The 22,957-nt window shown below is 35.2% G+C and overlaps 1 protein-coding gene across 1 annotated transcript in view; it reads left to right on the top strand.

The window, feature by feature from the left end:
- The first annotated feature begins 289 nt into the window (after positions 1–289).
- Positions 290–22,957, top strand: part of LOC150105821 (uncharacterized) — a 104,281-nt gene continuing 81,613 nt past the window's right edge. The window contains exon 1 of the mRNA XM_090394570.1: positions 290–375. Coding sequence (XP_090250696.1) covers positions 318–375 — 58 coding nt within the window. The 5' untranslated portion in view covers positions 290–317. The remainder of the gene's footprint in view (positions 376–22,957) is intronic.

Raw genomic sequence — 22,957 nt, 5'->3', positions numbered from 1 at the left:
GTATTTGAGAGGTTCACTAAGAATGCAACCGCTGTACACTCCCCGGGGCCATGGAAACAGGCTTAGCAAGTATTTCGGTTGACCTCGGAGTGAAACAGTCCCGCAGTAGGCCTGCGACAGAGAGAGAGATCCCGTTGTGTGTGGGCCGACGCCAGTGCCGTGTTTTGTAAGCCTTTCCGAGCTTCCAGTGTGTATGTGCGAACTATGAAACGGACCAAACTGTATCCGTCTTTAGTTTGTTCAGCTTTCTTCTGAACCACAAGTCCCGTCCAGCGAGCTAATGGGTGAAGGAAGCTACGGCAACTTTATATGTTAGTATGAAACGAACGTGGAGTGGGGTTTTCGTATTCTGTGTCATCTGGCTGGGTCGCTCAGGTAAGTTCCGTTTGCCTATTACGTTCGAGGGTGTGTGTATGTATGTGTGCGCCTGTCCAGTGTCTTCCTTCCTATAAATTGCGATAAAAAATCTGGACTAGCTGTCCTTTTTAAAGCGAACCCCTCAGTGAATGTCCAAGATATTGACCGAATCCTTAAGGATGTTGTTATCCAGTGGGAAATTGGATATGGTTGTAATAATCAGCCTATTCAGGCGTTCATATGCCAGCCATCGCAACTGTAGGAGGAAGCAACTAGACAGGTAGCAAATCAGAATAATTACCCAAGAAGAACACACATTATTGTCCATTTTACATTATTCGCTTGCCATTACTGGTTATGAATACGTAAAAGATTACATCATAGAATATTCGACTTCATAATGATTATCCCTTTGGTAATATTAGCAAACTAACAAGTGTTGAATTCTTCGCTTAGAACGAGAAAAAAATTGGTCCTAGTTGAGCAGGGCTTCTAACAACTTTATACACATTGAAAAGTGGACGATGGGTAAAATAACAACTAATGTATTCTGTTGAGATATACAAATCCATATCCTTATGGTAGATCATAAGGATTTCGTTTGAAGGTGGCTGTCTTATACATAGTCATATTTCTTAAAATATCAGTATATAGCTGGCATTCGATGAATTACCTCAGTGTGCCGAGTGTCATTCGTAATCATTTAGAGAAAATCCTTCTTAAATATTTTCATACACATATTCCGCCCAGTTGGTAGTAAAACAACAACAATAATAAAGATGTTTTTATCTCCAATGTTTAAGCTTTTAGTTGATTCATTACTGCTGTCCTATATTCACCAAAACGGAGCCAAATGCTTCAAGGTATTTAGTTATCAGAATTAAAAGCCCACAGTTCCACTTGCCCTGTTTTACTTATCGCAATGCCATTTTCAAGGTGGCATACATATTCAGGCCTGTCAATGGAATGACACATCGATTATTTATTTACTTCTCTACGGGATAACACACTCTTCATGTCAGGTATCTAACAGAGAAAATACGAAGGCATTCCCTTTTTGTTTATTCTTCTCTCTATATATTTCTTCGTAAAGTTTCAGTTCACGTTATGTTCAGTTGTTCATTTTAAGTTCACGAATATCTTCAACATTCTAACTAGATAAGAATCCACTCTCCTCCCCATTTTTCGTCTGTCTTATGAAATTATGTAATACTTCTAAATTCATGGGCGTGTTTTGGATTTACTTAATTATTTGTTTTACAATGAGAAATTATTTTGTACTTTACAGTGTTAAGGCAATGGCCTGTAAGCGCTAATCCCTAAAATATGCAGTTCAACTTCTTCGCTTCGAAGTTAACTAGAACACAACTAGAATTCAATACGAGAATTAGTAACGGCAGAACATTCATTGTAGAATTTTCTGCTTTGGGAACAGCTGACTCAAGTTATTGGTGTTTATGATGTTTATGATAAAGATGCGTTCATGTACAACGAAATAATGACTCAAACAAAAAAGTAATGCACTTGCCCAGACTGTTCCCAGAAATACTGGTAATAAAGCTATTTATTTAACAATAAAACTCAGACAATAAAGCTAAGGGGTGTCATGACTTTTCATTTTAATATTTGGTCTCGAGACTTTACAATATTGTTAAGCACTAAATTATCTTCTGTATCATTACTTTTAACTTAATTAAATAATTTATTATTTTTATAGTATTATTAATTATTTTTAACTTAATTTAATAGTAATAATCTTACGCAACAAAGGTATAATCTCTATTGCGATGATGCAATAGAGGTTATCTTTATTAGTTAGTTAACTATTTATCAGTTTCTTATTAGCGCTATTTTGCATTATTAGTAATCTCTGCTGATATATCTACTTACAGTAGGACTCTATAATCTGCATTTTTTATATCATCATTAAATGGACTTCGAGACTGGTCTCGAAGTACATATTATTTATTTTCAGGTGATTTAAATCTCATTGTTTAGTAATGATTTTTTTTTAATTTCGAAAAAGAGTCGACCAGGTTTAACTGATTATAAAATTATTTCATCTTATGTTATTATGTTAATTTTATTATGTTTATTATGTTCTTATGTTAATTTCGTTCTATTCATATTTTCATTATTCTGAATTTTGATAATTATCTCAAAATTAATATTTCTTATAGTCTCTCTTTTGCATTATTTCTTAACGCTATTCAGCAGTCTTCAGAACTAATACCACTCATAAAAAGAAGTTTTAACATTAGATCACAGCCTGCTCTTTTTTTTTTTAATTATTTCTTTTTTTGGAGAATTCCGAGACAAGGTAAGATCCTCCAATATGTTGAAAGTGTTAACTTTCATTTCTATTGGACAGTTAAGGGGTGGAGGCTTCGTTTCGAGTCTTATTCCTTTAGTCTTCATCCAGCACCGTGCTTTTAAGCTGGTGATTTAAAAGGCATCAACTTTTTCAATGCATACCAAAATCGGATTTTAAAATAAATATTTCTTATCTTCTTCTATTTCGAGAATTCTAAATGTTCAGATTCCAGATTTTCGTCTTTCTCTGCTTCTTTGAACGTCTTCTCTTCCAGTTTTGTGATAGGCTGTTCCCAACAGATTTATCACTGACAAGGTCAATTGTTTCAGCCACTTAACTGGATCTGAACGTTTCTATTGAGTCGTGATGATGATAACTGGCATTGACCAGACATCTCAGAGTTGTCTTGCAATAAGGACTATTATTCACAAAGCTTAATATTTGGATAATGTAAACGCGCCTGTTTGATCTGAAAAGCTCATATTATTTCAAAAATGGAAATTTCACATATATATTACACAGACATCGAAACACTAAGAACACCATGAAAACAATATATCTAATCTACAAGAAGTGTATTCATTCGTGTATTTGTAATCATTAGCAAAGAGTCCATTGTGAATGAATACAAATTAGAATTCTATCTGACTGAGATGTATTTGAATTCTGTTTTGATATAATCAAAAGTATCTTTAGATTGTTGCACTTTCTTTTGATGGTAACCAGCAGACGTCTCCAAACGGCGGATTGCAGTCTCCATTTAGGATGTTAAAGGATTTTTTTCAGGAGGACTGCTGACGATCTCTAATTCCATAATATGTAAAGTAATAATTTTAGCCTTACACTGTTGCAAGTTTCTTTATTTTGATATATAACATTTAAAAAGTTTGGTCGCACAATAATGAAGTAAGCCATTTAACCAACGCGTCATCTTTCTTCATGCAGTTGATGAATGAATATGGAGCGGTTGCGTATCTGTGATGTTAACCTGAGCACTAAGCCTCTGTAGTTCAGTCGGTATAGACAAAGGGATCGAATCCCGTCCATGACCTGAGGAAAACCTTTATCCGGTTTCTTTCTACTAAAGGTGAGTTAGCTGGTCTCATACGGAGCTAGAGGGTTTTTTTCACCTGGAAACTGAGGTTTTTCGTCCCTCAGAACAGGCAAACCGGCACCGTGAACATACACGGACTTAGTCATAAGATACATATACTTAATCCCACATCAGGTGGACTCAACCCCCCCCCCCCAAAAGGGATGAGGGATGGGGAGAAAGAGGAGGGAATAAATAACCTGCACATTTTTCCCGAACTGATAATGACAATGATAAATACAGTTGTATTTATTATTGTCATTGTATAAATGTGCATTAACATTTGCGAAAATAAACTTCATACAAAAGTAGTTCTAGTAACGGCGAATCGATCAAGATCTTCGAAAATTTCCATAAATAGCAACTGTAAATTTGACATTTGTGGCTTCCTCTTCTGGAAAAAAAAAATTGAAAGGTTGTTTTTTTTTTTCTTAATTAATTAATTTTTAATGTTTAAATTTAAAGTTTAAATTTACAATGCAAGTTGAATACCGGTTAATGTTATTTTGAAGTTTTTTCCCTTATATTTAATAACAGGAAATGAACTGTGTGTGTGTGTTGAAATATAATATTGATCTCAAGTTTTAATTATTTCCAGCTATCGAGAATCCGGAATACAATAATGCTTTCCTCACCCTGATATAAACCACTAAGAAAACTAATCGATGATCCTAAGTTTAAAACTGCGACGGAAAAAATATCCAAGTAATATCTGACAACTCATGTTTTAAGATTGTAGAAATCTTAAATAAGAGATAAAATGAATTAGAATGAAAGATTATTTGTTTGATGACAGCTTATATAAACACACACACAAACCTACATTTAGTTTCTCACACTCCATTAAAGCGATGAGCTATCATTAACACATATCTGAAACAGCAGCAGCTGTTTCGATACATGATAATACGGGCATTAAAGAATCATTCATAAGAAAAACAGATCTAGCATTTGATGAATGACTGTTAAAACATACAGGTAGAAATTCGGAAATGAATTAGCTCTATAAGGTAAATGGATGTTTAATTTATTTTTTATGTTGATTTCTTGCATTACTTGTGTCACTGGAAAAGCATATTACAAAATATGTTCTACATCTGAACTTATGTAATCATTAAATCAAATTTGGAAAATTGCCTTTGTAATATAGGAACATAGGTAGTACCGAATACTAAACTGTCATCAATGGTTTGAAGTCCGAATTAACTTTAATAAAAACTGATTACCTGCTGTAATCGAGACCGAACTGCATATAAAACGCATCTGTACTTTGAACAATGTTTATCGAGTCTCAAAGTAAGTAAAAAAAAACAATTCCTTGAAGAACGTTATGACTTTAAAGGCCTGTCAAACACTTACAGTGTCCTCTTGTCTGACCCTTTTATTAACCGAACCGTTACTGAACGAAAGTCTGGATTCTTCATAGTTCAAACGCCTCCACTATTTGTCCTTGGGTGCCACGAGAAGTAGAGACGACCCTGTCCAAGCCGTTTCGCCTGTGTTGAAACTGCTTGTGAAAAGTGCGTAGATAGAAGAAAGAAGAAAATTCCGCAAATGAAAGGTGAGTCACGAAATACGTTCTTGTTAATGGGACGGCAAAGATTTTAAGAATCAAAACGATCTCAGTTGGGTGCCTTTATAATGAAGTAAGTGATACTGTGAATTAAACATCAGACTTTGTCAACACAATACGAAAGGAATTATGCATTCCTTTCAAGGATCTTTCTGTCCAGACAGACCCTGTCTGGAAAAGTCGCACGACTGCAGCACTAGAACTACTACCAAAATTAAAGATGATAATACCCGAATCTTGAAATATATATAAGACGTTTTAGGTACTTGCACTGCAGGATGATTATAGTAATGTATCTAAAATGACTGTCAAGTCATCTAGTCGTATAGCAGCATTGAAAAGTTGTGCATGTACAAACATTAACGATTTGAAATAAAAGTTTTTTTCTTCCTCTAACTGCAAAATGTTTTCTAACGCGTATTAATGGTTACATTGAAAAGATTAACACATAGACAACTTACAGAATTGTGAACAAAACTTCTATGTGCTTAATTGTAACAGTAGTTAAAAATATGAAGACTGCTGTATTCGATAATCCCATCATTTCGGAAACGGATTCGAAACCATAGCTGCTCCAAAAAAAATCAGGATCGTCTATACGACTAAATTGTTGTTTAAAAATTAGTAATGGGATTATAAGTAAAACTTTGTATGGTATAGATGACTGTCAAATCTTTTACATAACAATTTAAAAATAAAACATAAAAATATATGGAATTTTTCACTTGAAGATGAGTTAGCTGATCTCATACGGAGGTAGCAAGATTTTTTCTCCCGGAAACTCGGGTTTCTGCAATTTACAGACAAAAAATACTAGTGGTAGTGGTGATCAGCAGTAGATGGCGTTGGTGTAAATGAAGAAGACGGAAAGTTGTAGAGTAGGTGCCCTCCCTCGATGAGTCTTTGGACTCCTTGGAGGTGTCACAAAATAATAATAATAATTAAAAATCAAAACATTAATCTGCAATGGAAAAATGCATTCACACCACAGTTGGGTGACCTCGTACGCAAGCTTTTTTAATATAACTTAGATGAAGCAGTTTTGCATTCATTGTTCTCTCTCTCTTTCTTTCTATTTCTCTTAGAAACTTTTTAAATATAAATATAAATTTCAGTTTTTTTTTTCTTTTCTTTTCTTATGTATGTGTGTGCGTGCGTGATTACAATAAGCTGTTAAAACATTTTCGCGGAGCTTCCTTATATCGAGTTTTCCTGTATATTTTCTATATAAATTGTGGCAAGTGACCTCCAACACCGTATACTTTATTAAAAATAAATAAATAAAACCACTATGACATTGACGAAATGTGTTTATGGGTGACGCGCTTAGTTTCATCACATACTAAGTGTAATAGTTACCCAAACTGGTTTGATCTCAAACAAGTAACGTAATAACAATAGGTGAGCTCTTCTAAGATCATGCGCAGTTTATCTCGTCATGATTTTGATATCTGGAGATATAGTGGGGAGAAATCTACTTTAGATTTCTCCAATTATTCTCCAATCAAATTGCTGATTTATTTTGATGAGTTATTTTTTTTAATTTTTGGAATTACTTTCATAATAGGTTTACGGACGGATAGCTAAATGCAAAAAAAAAAAGCTATTTGAAATGATTCTTATGACATTGACAGTAATTTGAATAAACAATACGAAGCTTTTTCTAAGGCCTTGGCGAGAGCCTCTTAAAAAGTCCTTCTAATTGCATGAAAAAGCATTAAAATGGTATTAACAATTGTCACACTTAACCTGCTATTCGCTCATTCAGCATCTCTTGATATCTTCTATTAAGATATTAATGTTTGAATCCGAGCTGTGTGTAATATAATGTTTGTAACATAATGTCATGCAATTGAGTCTTTGCTTTGCTGCTATCAAAGTACGAATTGGATATTTGTAAAAATCATCAGATGCTGATGAATTTATTGCTCAATGTGGGAGTGGCCCAAAAGAGACCATACTGATCTCCAAAATATGGTTTCTGTTACATCAAACTTGTACTTCCCCTTGGAACGAATGCATAAGCTTTCTCACTTTTCATGGGTAGGACTATCCCAAAATTAAAAAAAAAAAAAAAGTATTCATGTGGAAGAAACGATGAAGTATAGTCTATTGTTTGGCGATAGCAACGAACAGCAATTTACGTGTGACAACTTTTCATCATATGACAGTGATAAGTGTTCTTGCACAATGCTTAGTATATGTGGTGATTAGTAGACCGTGGACTAAATAATTTTGCTATTAATGAAGATATCAAGGGAAATTGATTGCGCTAGTAGCAGGTTAATTATGCATGACTCTAGCTAAGAAGAAAACAAAAGTGAAACCTTTTCATGCATTAAAAGGATTTCTAAAGAGTTCTCTTCAAGGCTAATAATCTAGTCTTATCAATATTGTCTGTCTAGATTACTTTCAACATCCACGCGAATCATTTTTCTTTTCTGACAGGTGAGTAAAACACAAACAAAAAAACATGAAGATAATACCGCACCAATTGAAACAGAGCATCGCAATAATTTTACATTATCACTAAGATGAGAATTCTACGTCACACAATATCAGTCACTTAGTCGTTCCTTTCGCATGTGATTCACTTATTTGGGTTAGAAAGATCTGAGTCAGAATCATTACAAGGACGCAAGAAACATTTTGTACGAAGAGGAAGTGGAGAGTTTTCTCCTTTCAGAAACAAAGATTTCTTCCTAAAGAAATAAAACAATCTAAGGACACACGCAAATGACAGGCAGTTTGACTTCTCATAGTTTTAGCTGCTACGACGATAACTTTAATCTAAAGAATCCAACTAAAATTTTCCTTTAACTTGATAACGATCGAATATTAAATGAATCAAGTTATAATGCGGTTATGCTCTCTTAGTAATATTTAGTTTTACACCTTAAAATAGCCTCGATAAAAGCCACTACCTGTTATTACCGCAAAAGAATACGAATTCGAATCCTGCATTTGTTACAAACAAATAGATGTAACGCCGTGTACTGGAGGAGCTTGCATAGCATTGCTCCTTAGTTTGTTTTAAAGTGGGGGGGGGGGGGGGGAATAGGTTCTTTGATATTTGAGATAGCGGTAGTTTACTTTCAGAACTGTTTATTTTCAGAATGTGTGATAAGTCCCAATCTGCCTTGGTTAGGGGTTTATGAAAAGCGAAACACTAGCGATATAAAATGGCAGGCCCATCGTCTCCACTTAGATGGTTAGCAAATGAAATGAAAGTAGCTACACATAATGATTGCATCTTTTTTATGTCTGGGTTAATGTATTATATATTAAGCTATCATAGCTGAAAATTCACCGGAAAATTAAAAACTTAAACGTAAAATTAGCAGAAATCTTCATCCTTTAGTAAGAAGATGTCTGCGTTTTTTTTCATGCTTATACAGCTGTATCAAACTTCACACCCGGAACTTAAACCTAAACATTTTTGAAAGGAGTGTAAGTCCTTCTTTTCTTTAAAATTAGTTAAGAATTATCTTATTCATTTTATATTAATTTGAAAGGAGTGTATTCGTTTTTAAGAACTGCAGCGACATTTGTTCTATTTCGAGTTCTAGTTTTAAGACTTTCGATACTCAAATAAAATCAATAAATAAAGTTGAAAAGGAGAAAATCCAGTCTCCTGTCATTAATTAAGTATATTTACAAGTTTTTTTCAAATTACTTTAGTTTTTAGTTGTTTTATCTCTAATGAATTAAATCAAGGCATAGAAAGAGTGGGTCATTGTCAAGATATAATTAATAACGATAACTTAATAATTAGATTTCTTGAATGCAAATAAATTTATTCTTTGAATTCTTTTTATGTGACTTACAGATTTGAACATTTTGTTAAATGCTCAAATCTGCTGAATTATGCTTTCATCTCATTTGTGAAGCTGTATTCAGCAGATTTGAGCATTTAACAAATTTAACAAAAATTTGAGCATTTAACAAAAGTCAAGCATTGTTAGTTCAGATGTGTTGTGATTTATGACTAAATGACATCATCTCCAACCCAAATCGGGAGACTATGCGAAGATACTAAAATTTATGTTCACATTAAGTTTTATTATGATCCCGAATATTTTAGCACCAACTGTCAGAAGCCATTGAAACACTTTCAAGCAATACGAAATCGTGAGTCGGAAGTATAGATGATTTCAAGCTCCCAGTGTGACTCCACTCAGTTTTTTGTGGTTCAAAAAAAAATAAGAAGAAAAAAAACGTTCGGTCTCTAAAAGCAAGGCTTCCGGTTTATCCAGTCTTTGACCCACTCACTATAGTAATATACTAGTCCATCTTTTTATGGGTGGGACTAATATAAAATAAATAAAAGAAATGGCAACCTTTAGATAAAGAAATAATACAGAAGTAAAACAAATAAATAAAAAAAGCAATAATATACAAAAGCCAACCTTCTAGAAAGGACGCCAAGCATACAGAAAGAGGAAAAACTGGTTCTTATTGGAGATCTGAATAGAGGAGTATGAAATGAATCGGAAATCTACAAAAATATTTGAGAAAATCTGAAAAAAAAGAATCCTAAAAATAATGACACATAGCTGCTAGATTTCTACTCGGGACATAGATCAGATATTATCGACACTATTCTAGCATAACGATGCGCATAAAGCCACATGGAGGGAAACATACGTGAAACTGGAAAATTTAGAATGCTATTTTTGATAGTAGCAACTTCAGAAGGATTCGTGATTCATGATCGGAAATGGAAAGTGATCATGATCTAGTTTTGAACAGAATAAAAATGGGTATCATTGAAAAGGAAGAAAAAGAAGAACATAAACGTTTTAAAACAATTAAATTCGAACCATTTCATTTCAGACAGGAACTTTGACTAAAATATAAATGTTATTCAAAAAAAAAAAAGATAATAATAATAAGAATCGTATCTTGTGACAAAATATGAAGAAAACGTTGCTGTCTCAGCACTGCTTGAAAGATTAGGTGACGTTTGTGTTAGACTCAAAAAAAAAGTTGAAGAGGAAGTTCGTAAAAATAAGAAATTATGGAATATAGAAAACTGGGAAGTAAATCAGTGTGCCTAAGTCATGCGTAAAAGTTGAGGATTATTGAAAAAAACACAAAAATGGAAAAAATATTGCACTGCTAAAGGAAGAGATGATAATGGCGATAAAAAAGTTTAGGATATTCTAGATGTATGGGGGTCATTACTCTAAAACGATGTTAAATGAAATAAACACCAAACGAACTGTGTCAGAAAATATTCAGCAGGAATGTAATCAGGACAACAAATAGATTCTTTATGTAGGGAAAAAAACCCATTGGAATTCCGAAATGTGGAACGGGTATATTTGATCAGACATGCTTAAATATGAAGGTTTAAAGACATTACATTAGCTACGCTGCATAATTCTGAAGGCCTGGTCGCATTCCAGATGGTTGGAGTACAGCCCCCCCCCCCCTTCTATAAAATGAAAAACAGTTATATTTTGTAGATCAAGAATATAACTGTAAATCCTACAATTATATGATGAAAACGGGATATTATAATTATACAGAGCACTATATAGCCTATACTTTACAGTAGCGAACATTTTAATCCGAACACTCACATTTTAATGAAAATTTTAATTTCTAGAAAATAAGTAAACATTTAAACTCCAACTTTACCTATTAATTTATATGTGCCCCTCTGTTCCTAATAAGTTCATTAATTCGCTTAGGCATAGACTCTACCAACGTAGAACACATTTTTCTTATTTCTCCATTCTCAAAACCATACTTTTATAATGGATTCTAAGTTATCCTTTGTTTACCAAGTTTCTTTTTCACTATGGCCAACAAATTTTCTATTGGGTTAATATCAGGAGAGTTATCCGGCCACTGAAGCAATTGGATGTTTTTGAGGAGCTCTTTCACTTATTTATTTTTTTTTTTTAAAGTGTGGCATGGAGCGAGATCCTGTTGGAAGATGAGTTGTTCGTCTTTCTGGATTTGTGGGACCGCCTCTTTTCTCCAATAGTTTTATGTATTGGCCACTTTTCATTATACTATGAACAGGCACAAGTGATTCTGGACCATCGTGTGTAAACCAACTCCAGAATCTTTTTAACTGGGTATTTAGGAGCTTGTTGGAGGTGGGCGGGAGAAGTCTTCTCGGCTGCTGATTTGCGAACATAGGGTACTCACTCTTCTTGAACAAAGAAATGGCTCTCATTTGAGAATATGTTCAGTAGTCCAATATTTGCCTACCAGAGCCACTTTTTCTGCATGGCCTTCGTCAACAGTTGTTTTTGGTCTGTGGGCAGTCCCTGCTTCCAACAATCTTCGACGGACTGTCATGTCAGACACATTAATCCCACTAGTTGTCAAGTCTCTATTTCAGTCTACAACGGACAATCTTGGATTCATTTTGCTTTTCCTCTAGTAAACGATCTTGAGTAAGTGTAGTTTCATTTTTTGTCCCTATTTTCCTTTTCTGTCAGGAGAAAAGATACCTGTCTCTCTAAATATCTTTAAAATCGCATTACCAGTATCCAAACCAACACCACACTCATTGGCAATTTATCTTTGAGTCATGGACACGTGCTCAGAAAGAGTGTTAATAAACATCGTAGAGAGTTAAAACACGCAGCACTCAACCAAAATAGGGAATTAAAACGAAAACTGAAAATAATAAACCGAAATTAAAACTATTGTGAACTGAAACCAAAACCAAAGACTTGACGAAAATTCTGCTTGTTCGGATTAATTTGTTCGCTACTGTGAGTTCTAAGTCTGCTGTTAGAATCGAAAACGCTACTGGAAAATGTAAACTAAACTCAGACAAGGGCGCGCACGCTGTGTTTACTGTTATTCGTCGTCTATGTAGATGATATTTGTGAAAAAATGTCGTGTTATATCTCTTCTTCCTTTTTTTCCTGTTAGGCTCGCTGACTTATCGCAGGCCAAGTATGGCATCTTGAAACCTGATTACTGCACATAATAAGACGTTAATACTATATGCTATGTCTGTAATTTTCATAAGTTTTTCTGGCCGGTTTTCCTGTTTTGTGTGGCGAAAAACCTGATTTTTTCATATCACATTCCACCTCTATAGGGCTAACTCACCTTCCATTGAAAAGCCCTGATAAAGGTTCTTTGCGTCCTCGATGGTATTCAAACTGAGGTCTTTCTGATCAAAGGGCGTCGTCGATACCGACTGAGCTACGAGACTCTGTGCCTAATATTGGAAACAGTAAACAGCTACTTCATTTTTGCAGATGATGATATACTCTTAAGTAAACCCGCTAAAGTTTTGGCGACTGTTGAAACTGAATAATTACTGTGATAAATTTGATATGAAAATCAGGAATAAAAAGACAGGCTGGAAAACACACACAAAAGAGCATATTTGATGGTGAAGCTATAGGACAACGGAACATTTTAAATATTTAAACATTAGTGAAGATGACAAATTAAATATAGAAATAGGTCATAGAAGGAATAATGCTGTGAACAGGTTAAATAAATTTATATTAAACTAGCGATAAAGATCGGTTTTAATCCTATGTTAAGTCTTATCCTACGAATCTAAGAGGTCGGCCAGAGATAAAACAGTTGATTACAAAGGCGTAGCTTGGGGGGGGGTCCGGCCCGAGCGGTACTTTGAAACTTTTTGAACCTTTGCAGTTAATTCTAAAATACAGTCTCGAGAACTCATTTCCAAAGATTGTAATACTACTGCGAATTTTCCTCGCAATTGCTGTAAGTGTTGCTAGTTGTGAGAGGAGTTTTTCTAAATTAAAATTGATTAAGAATTACCTACATTACTATGAAAAAGACTTCGCCAATGTCATCGACGACTTTACTAACAGAAAAGGAAGAAAAATAACATTTTAGAATGTCGAAATTAAAGTTTTACTTCAAAAATAAACATAGTGTTTTAATTTATTTCCCTATACGTCGTTTAGACTTTTTGTAGTATTTTTGGTGTGTATTGAGAGGGGCGGCAAACTCAGAGATCGCCATGGGCGGTAAAAGCTCTAGCAACACTACTAGTTAATCAAAGACTTGTGTCCATAGAATGAGATTTCTAAAGAAAATCAGGAACAAACGGATAGCATCAATGGAAGAATCATATGAACGATATTGGAAATCGATGTGATATGATTAATATTCAGAAATGCTTATTAATTACGGTAGTGTGCTCACTCAAACATAATGAAAGAGGAAATATTATCAAAAGAGGTATTTGATATCAAAATGAGGAAAGTTTAATTCGGGTGGATTTATGCTATTAACAGTGCTTTACAAAACTGAAATGTAAGATCTGATAGTAACAGATTATCCGTTAAAACATTTTAATAGGACTATCATAGTATCCTGTACACTTCTTGTGGCATTGCACAGGCAATGACGATGATAATGACAAAAATAAATGAATGATGCCTAAAGAAGTGAAGCAGAAGAGAACATAGTCGAAGTCATGGAGTGCAACTAGCAACCATCGCTGTCTTGGTTGAAAAAAATGGAAATGATGTTGTGCAAGTTTAAGTTAGCTGAGTAAAAATAGGGCTAATTAATTCTCAAATTTGAGAAGTGAAAGATTATGAAGCTCATTCTATAACGACGATATCCATTAGCTAGCAAGATCTGGGTTATGATCCCCGTCTAGGACTCGAAGAACCTCTAAAAGGGATTTTCAGCTGATAGCAAGTGTTAGTCAGCCTCATACGGTAGTTACATGTTTTTTTTTTTTTCTCCACATAAGACAACGATCACAGAATGCTCAAAATTAACATTTCTAATACATTTGTCTGATAGTCTTAACAGTAATCCAAAAACCCTACCTAACTTAGCGAGATATTCTCAGATGTGTGACATAGTTTGTTAATTTTCACAAAGCCAGTCTCGAGCAACTACTACAACTGATAGTAGTTGATCGAGAACAACTGATAGTGGTTGATAGTAGTTAATCGATTACATTTTCACTATCATGAAAATGCAATCATCTGCTTGCATTTTCATGATAGTGAAGATGGAGTCATACACAAGTACCAACTATGCCAGAAGAAACTACTTAAGAAACATCAAGTTATGGTATTCATATCCTTCAGAGGAAAGGCCGAACTTAAAGCACAAAAAGAAATAATAAGAGATAAAAAAAATTTCATCGCCAAGTCTATCACTACGATTTTGGTTTTGCTGGAACCATGATATGAAAGACATTTGAATTATGGAATTGGAATAGGTGGGTCCATTCCATTCTTGTATGTGAAGATCAAGACATGAAACGTGAGTTCTAATTCAACGATGTTTTATTCTGACATAAACATGAACGTCGCTTCAAGAAGACCTCATTCTTGTTAGAGAACCACTAGAGTATATGCGCATGAGTTCCAGGAATCGGACACATTTTGCAGTAGTAGTCCACAGGAAAGCATATATATATATATATATATATGACTGATATGACTGTTCCAAGGAACTAAGAGTGTGCCCATTAAGTAATGAGATTGATTATTTTACAGGCACTTTGAATAAAAGTAACAAATGTGTTCATAGTTTGGACCGCTAGAGTATGCTGTAATCGCAGGTGCAACTTTCGAGTTGGGTGACGCAGCAGTTTCGTGTGACAATCGTTGAAGTAACAGTGTGTGAGTGGAGCGTGTCAGAAGTTGCGTCATGGAGCAAAGAGCTGTGATGAAAATTTACAGTAAATAAGGAAAAATTGCTACAGAAGTGTATCAAGGCCTGAAATGAAGACTGAAGTTTGCACTGGTGTTCTTCTGGTTTTCAACGTTTAAAGAGGAGAGGGAATCCCTGGAGGATGAACCACGCTGTGGACGGCCAGTTTCACCACATTGACAAATGAAAATGTGGTGAAATTGTTGCCTATTACAGGCGAATAACCACTAAGCTACTCGATGTACAGCTTGGTGTCGGTAAGGTTGTAAGGAAACGTGCAGATTAATCTTAGAAAGAGATCTGCGCAAGAGGAAGATTTGTTCAAGATTTGTGCCGGACACGTTGACATACGGAGAGAGCACCGGATTATATGTTGTCAAATTTTCATCCATGCAGTTGATCAAGATCGTGATGTGTTGCAGGGAATTGTCACCGGCGACGAAAGTTGGTGTTTTCAGTTTGATCCGGAAACTAAACGCCCGACTTTGGAATGGCGTGGAACGTCTTCCAGGCCAAAGTAAGTCAGGTTGCAAAAATCACGTGTCAAGACAATGATCACTGTTTTTTGTTGTTGTTGTTGTTGTTGTTGTTGTTGTTTTTCGACGCTGCTGGAATTATCCACCGCGAATTTGTTCCTGGGGAACCCCAGTGAACGGTCAGTATTATTTAGGAGTAAGGTAATGTCTGTACGCCTGCATGCGACATGTTAGGAAAGAATTGTTTCACAGCAATCAACTGGTTTCTGTTGATCAACAACACGCCAGTGCATTGCACGCTGCCTGTGAAACAGATTCTGGGTTCAAAGTAGATCTGTGTGATTGAATATCTCCCCCTATTCGCTAGATTTGGCTCCCGCGGACTTTTTCCTCTTCTCGAAGATGAAGTGTGTCTTGAAAGGGAAGTGATGGGACCTAGACACCGAAGGAGGTTCCCTTCCAAGACCCACTGCGCCTGCGAATACGACAGATGTAAACATTGTGCGGAGTTGGAGGGAGCTTATTTTGAATCTGTGTAATTCACAATTCCAAATATATATATATATATATATATATATATATATATATATAACTGTTGTCTCAATACTTAACGGGCATGCTTGTATAGCATGAAAGAGGTGAACAAGAGGTGAGGTGGTTCGGATACATAGTATAAGCACTCTAAAATATTGATATTTTCATAATTCACTCATATACAAACTTGCGTGTTGTTTAACGCATTGTTATTAACCCTGATTAAGTATTCTTAATAACTCATAAAAAATGATGAGTTATTAATATTAATAATTTAGAGTAGAGTCTATCCCATTTTTTAGATGAAAATGTAAAAATTAATAATAAATTAAAAAAAATCGCTGCTTCAGCTGTACGCTCCCTTACAAGGCTTGTAAATGGAACCCATACATAATTATTTTGTTTTTGAAGGGGAACCTGTATAGTTGTTAGGAAACTTCACAAAAACAGGTCTTGACAAGTTCTTTTACCTATTAATAAGTGCTTATCATTGTAATAATGCCTTTCTAAAATTCAATGGTGTTAATCAGATTCATTCCTTCGTTTTTTAGGAATAGTAAATAATAATTTATGTAATTTGTACTTGTCGGATTCTAGGTCATCTTTTATTAGAACCTATTTCAAAAAAAACAAGACATTAACAAGTATCGAATGCCTTCAAACCTTCAAATACAGGATTAAAAACAAGAACAATAAAAATTAATATGCTTTCTCCCATATTTATTTGATTTCCGCAATAACGTTTCTCACTAGTTACAATTTTCAGCCGTCAAGAATAAGTTATTCTTGATCTGAGATCCTTCAAAATACGTTAGTTTAATGGATCACGAAATAATAAAAAAATATTCTTTGGTTTTCTTCGCTTGAAAGAAAGTCAATTTCACTCAGTATTCGAGCGAGAGTTCATTGTCTGTGGTTGTCGTGTTTTATTATTGTTTCTATTATGCGTGCGCTTTTCCTGTCTATTGTTGACCAAACTCTGATAGACATACTAGTGAATACCTTTCGCATACTGAAATGATAGCTTCTTAATATAAAACTATTTAATACTCTACTAAACAGGCCGTGAGGATATAGCATTGGCCTGTAATGTAGCTACATAACACGAAACGTTTCTTCTCCCTCAATACTTCCTGCTACTTAGGATCTAATGAATTCAGTGTATCGTCAGTAACTTTAATATTATACATTGGCTTTTATGCACATTCTAATATAATATATGAGTGTACAGAGATTTCATATTCAAACTTTCTTCTTGGGAAAGCTGTACATCACGAATACTTGTGATTTTTTTTTTCTTTTTTGCATTGGACTACCTGCGACATAATTCTTGAATGACATGCTGTGGTGTGCAGTTTAGCTACCAAAACTCAACTTGGGAAGTCCTTGTCTCCGTGCTCTCATACAAAAAAGGAACATCACAAGAGAAATAGCAATTCCAAGAACCTCGGCGCAGAAATACGGCAAACTCTAAATCCCTTCTAGACTGTACTAATTAAAAATTAATGTAAGTTACATATTACAATTCGAATAAAAGCATTCATTGAAACATTTCTAAAATATGATGATACGAAATTAAATTTAACCTAAATGCTCACTCTTTTGGATTTTAGGCATGTTTTAGGGGAAATGACCTAGATGTCGAAATGGAATGGCATTCTGTGAAGTTAGATTTGTAAAGCAAATAATTGTTCTTGAACCTGACGAACGATAGGGGTGATTAGCCAGTATATAGCTCACCTGGTGTTCATTTTTAATCCCATCATTGAATTGGTCTGTCAAAAACTGTGATGCAGGGTTGGTTTCCTCCGGTTGGTTCGGTTTCCACCTCACAAAAAAAAACCGACATTGAATACATTTTGGTTTTAGTTACACGTATGAATATAAATTTGGCTAGTTCGTAGAGTTTGTGCCATTACCATCCTAGATGGACATATGACTCCTTGGAAGGCCGATTAATAATAATAATAACAACAACAACAACAGGACTGCAATAGACGTGACATTTCAATTATTGAACATAGACAAGTTTGGATTACCGGTGATAACAACATCGACAACAAAGAACTTGAAAAAATTCCAAAATATCGAGACTTACCAATCGAAGTTGGTAAGTCTTAAACAGACTTACCGGTTGTGCTTAAACAGACCAAAGTCATCCCAGTTGTTATTGGTGAATTTGATGCAATTTCAAAGAAGCTATTTAACTACTTCAACAGTCCATATTCTTGGGTGAATCTGAATTGCACTGCATCAGCAGTAAAACTGATGGGAATGCTCTCTTGTTTTAGCTTGTGCTTCAATTGCATGAATAAAGTAATAATAATAATAAGAAAATGTTCGTGAAGGAAATAATATAGATTGAAAGAGAAAACTCGACGTTATAAATGTCGAATAACAATACATAGCTTTTGACGAGGAAGATTAGGGATTTAAATTACTTCTTGAAAATAAACCCTAGTTAAGGTAAGGTTTATTTTCATGAAGTAATTTAGTAACTAAATTATCTTAGTGACTAACAAATACTAAGGTTTTTAAATACGCATAAACTTTGAAAAGTAAGACACTTCACTTTAGTTTGGCCAGATCCGAAGTTTATTCCTTCCTAATGGAAAACATCCTTGAGTTTTTTAACTAATGGTAAACATTATTTAAGGTATGAAATTTTCGTAAATGCATTCACTCAAAAAAGGTCACTGGTTGTCAATGATATTCGGAATTCTTAGGATCACTGCACTAGCCTCGATGCAACTAAGTCGTGAAGTTTTAATAGGTTATGGTCAGTTGTGGTCTCGGTGGGAAGTAAAAACTCTCCGCTTCTGTCTAATAACATCAATACATAAATATAATTTTGAAACGAGGTCGAATTATATTGAAGGAAGAGCTAACTGCGTTTATTGCGAGATTCGAGGACTTTCAAGATATGAGGAGTGCAGTGAATGGCCATCTAAAAAAGACGGAAAATAATTGTTGGACAGCGGTTGAGATTATCCGGTGTTCTAGTTGGAATTACGGCCGAATTAACAAAGGTTTAATCTCTGGTCGGTTTGTCTGCTTTTCGGGATGAAAAACGCAGTTTCTTGCCACTTCGGTATAAGACGTAACTGAACTTGAGTTGAATGCACCCTCATAACAGTTCCTCGCATCCTAGGCAGAATTTGAACTAACGTCTATACAATCAAAGAGCATCGTCGATACTGACTGAAATTCTGGATAAGTGAACAATTTGTGTTGGATCGTGAGCACTAAGAAATATGACGTAGAATTAGTTGGGAAAAGAAATTAATTTGAAGTTATGGATACTGATGATGCTAAAGAAAGTAACTTATCGTAAAGGATGTATCAGACTGGAGAAAGCTTAAAAAAAGTCAAAATGTTCCAGCGTGTTTTAATGAGTTAAGAAAGATTGAGAAGAATAGATTTAACAGAATGAATCAGGGCAGTTTTAACAACTTAAGTCAAAAAAGGATTATTACTGTATTAATGAAAGATCAAAATAATGTCCAGTAGTTGTAGTTTGACTCTGATCAACTCCTCATATAATCATTCACAAAAGAGAGAGAGAGAGAAAAAAAAAAACTGCCAGACATGCCACTCAATGTCAAGAGCCAACAATATCAAAAATGCTACTAGACAAATAAATCAATAAATATAATTAACTTGCATACTTTATCTCTTATAATGATGCCTCAACGATGCCCATTATAATTATGCAGTGCTTGACGTTAAATATCAAAATGAATATTAGGCTCAGTGGCTATCCAATATCGTCCATTGTAATGAGTAACAAGAAAAACATTTAATCTTGAGAACGAAAAGGTTAGGCATTATACTATCCTTATGAAAGGAATGTTGAATCCCACCTTCTTGGTTAGTTACCAGATCCATAAAAAAATAAAAAAAAACTCAGGTATACTTCGTAAAATGAATGAGAAAGTAAAATGAAAATCGGACTTCTCTGGAACAAAGAGCATAACACCTTGGACACCTAGTGTTTAAGGCAATAACATCACGCGAGACAAAAATCACATTCCGTTAAGAAAAGAATATGGTAATAGATATCTTCTTGAAACCTAACTAACGTCATGCTATTGTCCGTAAGGTGATTCCAAAATGAGTTTTGCTCGGTCGCCTAATAGCAAGTCGCACAATCAAAGAATTTCACAGAGGCGGAAAAGAGATGGTCCTAATGTCTGGCGCATGTATATGATATGTGCTGATACACCGTTCCAACAGCAGCATGATGCTCGTGGGAACATAGTGTTTCATGAGATTGCGATATGGTGGATATGATGCATAGGACATAGATTGAATCAACTTATAATTTTGCTTCAATGACCATTGTAATACATTCGTTCCAAGAATCACTGATATGCACTGTCATTCTGGAAGACTCCAGATAGCCTTAGATATTTTTAAATCGATGTATGACATGAATCAGGTTTAATAAAAGCATAAGAACATTTGAATATTGCACATCCTTCTATAGCCGTAAGTGTGATCGCAATAGTTAGCTTTCGGTTGGAAAGGCCTGGGTTCGAATCTAGTCTAGGATAAGAGGAATCTTTATAAGGGTTTTTTTCAATTGAAGGTAAGTTAGCCGGCTTTATGAAAAAGCGGCAGAGTTTCCCCTTCCCAAAAACTCGGATTTTTCATCCCACAGAATAGATTAACTGGCCAGAAGAACACACGCAATTCGCAAACATAATCACTGGCCTTAGTTGATTCGGCCGTACTTCCAAACAACTCAATCCTTTAAGTAGTCTATAGTACATACTATTAACAGCAGATGACTATTCAGAGGTTAAGCAATTTAGGATTGAGGAAGATAGCAGGCCTCCTATCACTAGTCGCCACTCCAGCTTGCATGCTTCTGATGTCATTGTTGATGACGTTAGGTATTGTGTCAGATGATACACAAACAGTTACAACGCTCATCCCAATTCAATTTTAAACGAACGTCTTAAAATAGAAATGGACTGCTGTCCTCCCTGAATTAGTAAGGTAACATTTATGCGAATTTTGATGGCCCTCATCTCAGAATTTGCTTCACTTTTTTTAATTATTACACCAACTTTAAGGCGACCTAGTGGGCAGATAGGACAGCTCTTCTCTCTCTCTCTCTCTCTCTCTCTCTCTCTCTCTCTCTCTCTCTCTCTCTCTCTCTCTCTCTCTAACCAATGGGGTAAGTTCGAATCCTGCTGCGAGGAGGGGTGTTTTGGGGTTGAATGAATTTCATCATCTAATCTGAGAAGCCTGAAGCAGCTTAAAAAAGTTCCATGCTATATCACTAGTGGATTACACAACCCTTAACTAATCCGCACTACACACACACACACACACACACACACACACACACACACACACACACACACACACACACACACACACACACACACACACACACACACACGGCTCATCCACTAGGAACAGTTGCTTAGAGAAGCACAAATACTCAGGCTTCCAAAGATTAGCAGCAAGGACTGAAGGCCTATTAATAACATTGTCATTATGTTATTATTATGTATCAGTGAACTTTGATTTTATACCCAACCAGTCATTATATGATTTATATGCAAAAAAGGGATTGTTGTAGTTTAGTATCACGCCAAAATAACGACTCTCAGACTTCTGATAACTATATATGCTTTTTTGGGCAGATTTCTTGTTTTATAAAAAGAAGAGTCCATATTTCCGAGGGGGAAAAAAACATTCTTCCGCATTAGACTTGCTAACTCTACTTCGGTTGAAAAGTTGTTGGATGTTACTCGTTTCAACTGAAGGAGAGTTAGCCATAAGAATGTCTTTCCAATCAAAACGAGGACATAAATATTTTTTCCTAAACTGTATTAAAGACCCATTCCACCATATCGCTAGTTCATTTTATATTTGATCAGGAGATAAACAGATCAAATTCAGCTCTTGAGAATTTAGAGTTCGCTGAAAGAAACGTACGATGCGTGTAATCAGAAATAAACTTTATGGGAATGGTGATTATTATGTATATTTGTGTAGGAATTCAATTAATATGACAGTGAATGTAGCAGAAATGTTGTCGGAAAGACGGTCCTTAATGACAAGTGACATCGCATTTGAGAATATAGCGTAGTTATCGGGGGGGGGGGGGGGTAAACTTATGTACCGACAGCAGAAAGACGGATGATTTATAAAAACTTTAAACCAATTGCACTTGAGCAAAACTTTGCGTGCATTCAAGCACACGCGCGTACACTCACATACATCGAACTCTGTTAGGATGTGAACATCACATCCATTATTGTTTACATTCTGACTGAGAACGGTTGGCCAATAAGCGCGCACATCCACCTCTTCGACCTTGGATAATATCAAAGACTTTTCTACGCCCTCCGCGTCAAGGTCTGAAAAAAAAAAAGCATTTTATTGCTGGATAAGTGACATCCACTTGTGAATGACTTCCTTTTGAATAGTGACTCAAAATTAAGGACGGCAAAACGCTGATCTCTTCAGAATACAAAACTACAAACTTTAGCGCATTACTCGTATGGCAACTCGAGTCAAAGAAGCTTTGACACGAGTTGCCATAGTGTTGTACTACCCAAGTGGTGACTTACGCTTGGACTCGCCGATAGTTCTTCGGCATGAAACTCTTAGATTATTTCGATCTCCGAGTTTCGTACCCGGCTGTAAAATAATACGGGATTTATTATCTCCTTAACTTAATTTATATTGCCGGAAAAATAGCCTCTTGGCTCTTTATCGTATTACTGAACCTTCTCTTTAAAATAGTAAACAGTTCTATTAAGTTGCGTGCGACGGTTTTAATGATAAATTTGGGGGTGCAAGAAAATGCATGAATAGAGTATACAGTAGACATCATTAATTCAATCAACCTAATTTTCTTAAATACTGTATTCATGATCCTGTAAATTACAGTCTCATATGAAACCATCTGATATGTGAGGGGGGGGGGAAGCCAAGTTCAG

The sequence above is a fragment of the Typopeltis vanoorti genome, chromosome 6 (assembly GCF_054136105.1).
Source record: "Typopeltis vanoorti isolate ZY-2024b chromosome 6, IOZ_Tvanoo_1.0, whole genome shotgun sequence".
In the NCBI taxonomy this organism is placed as follows: Eukaryota; Metazoa; Arthropoda; class Arachnida; order Uropygi; family Thelyphonidae; genus Typopeltis; species Typopeltis vanoorti.
The sequence above is the reverse complement of the archived record's forward strand: the minus strand, read 5'-3'. Positions and strand labels throughout refer to the sequence as shown.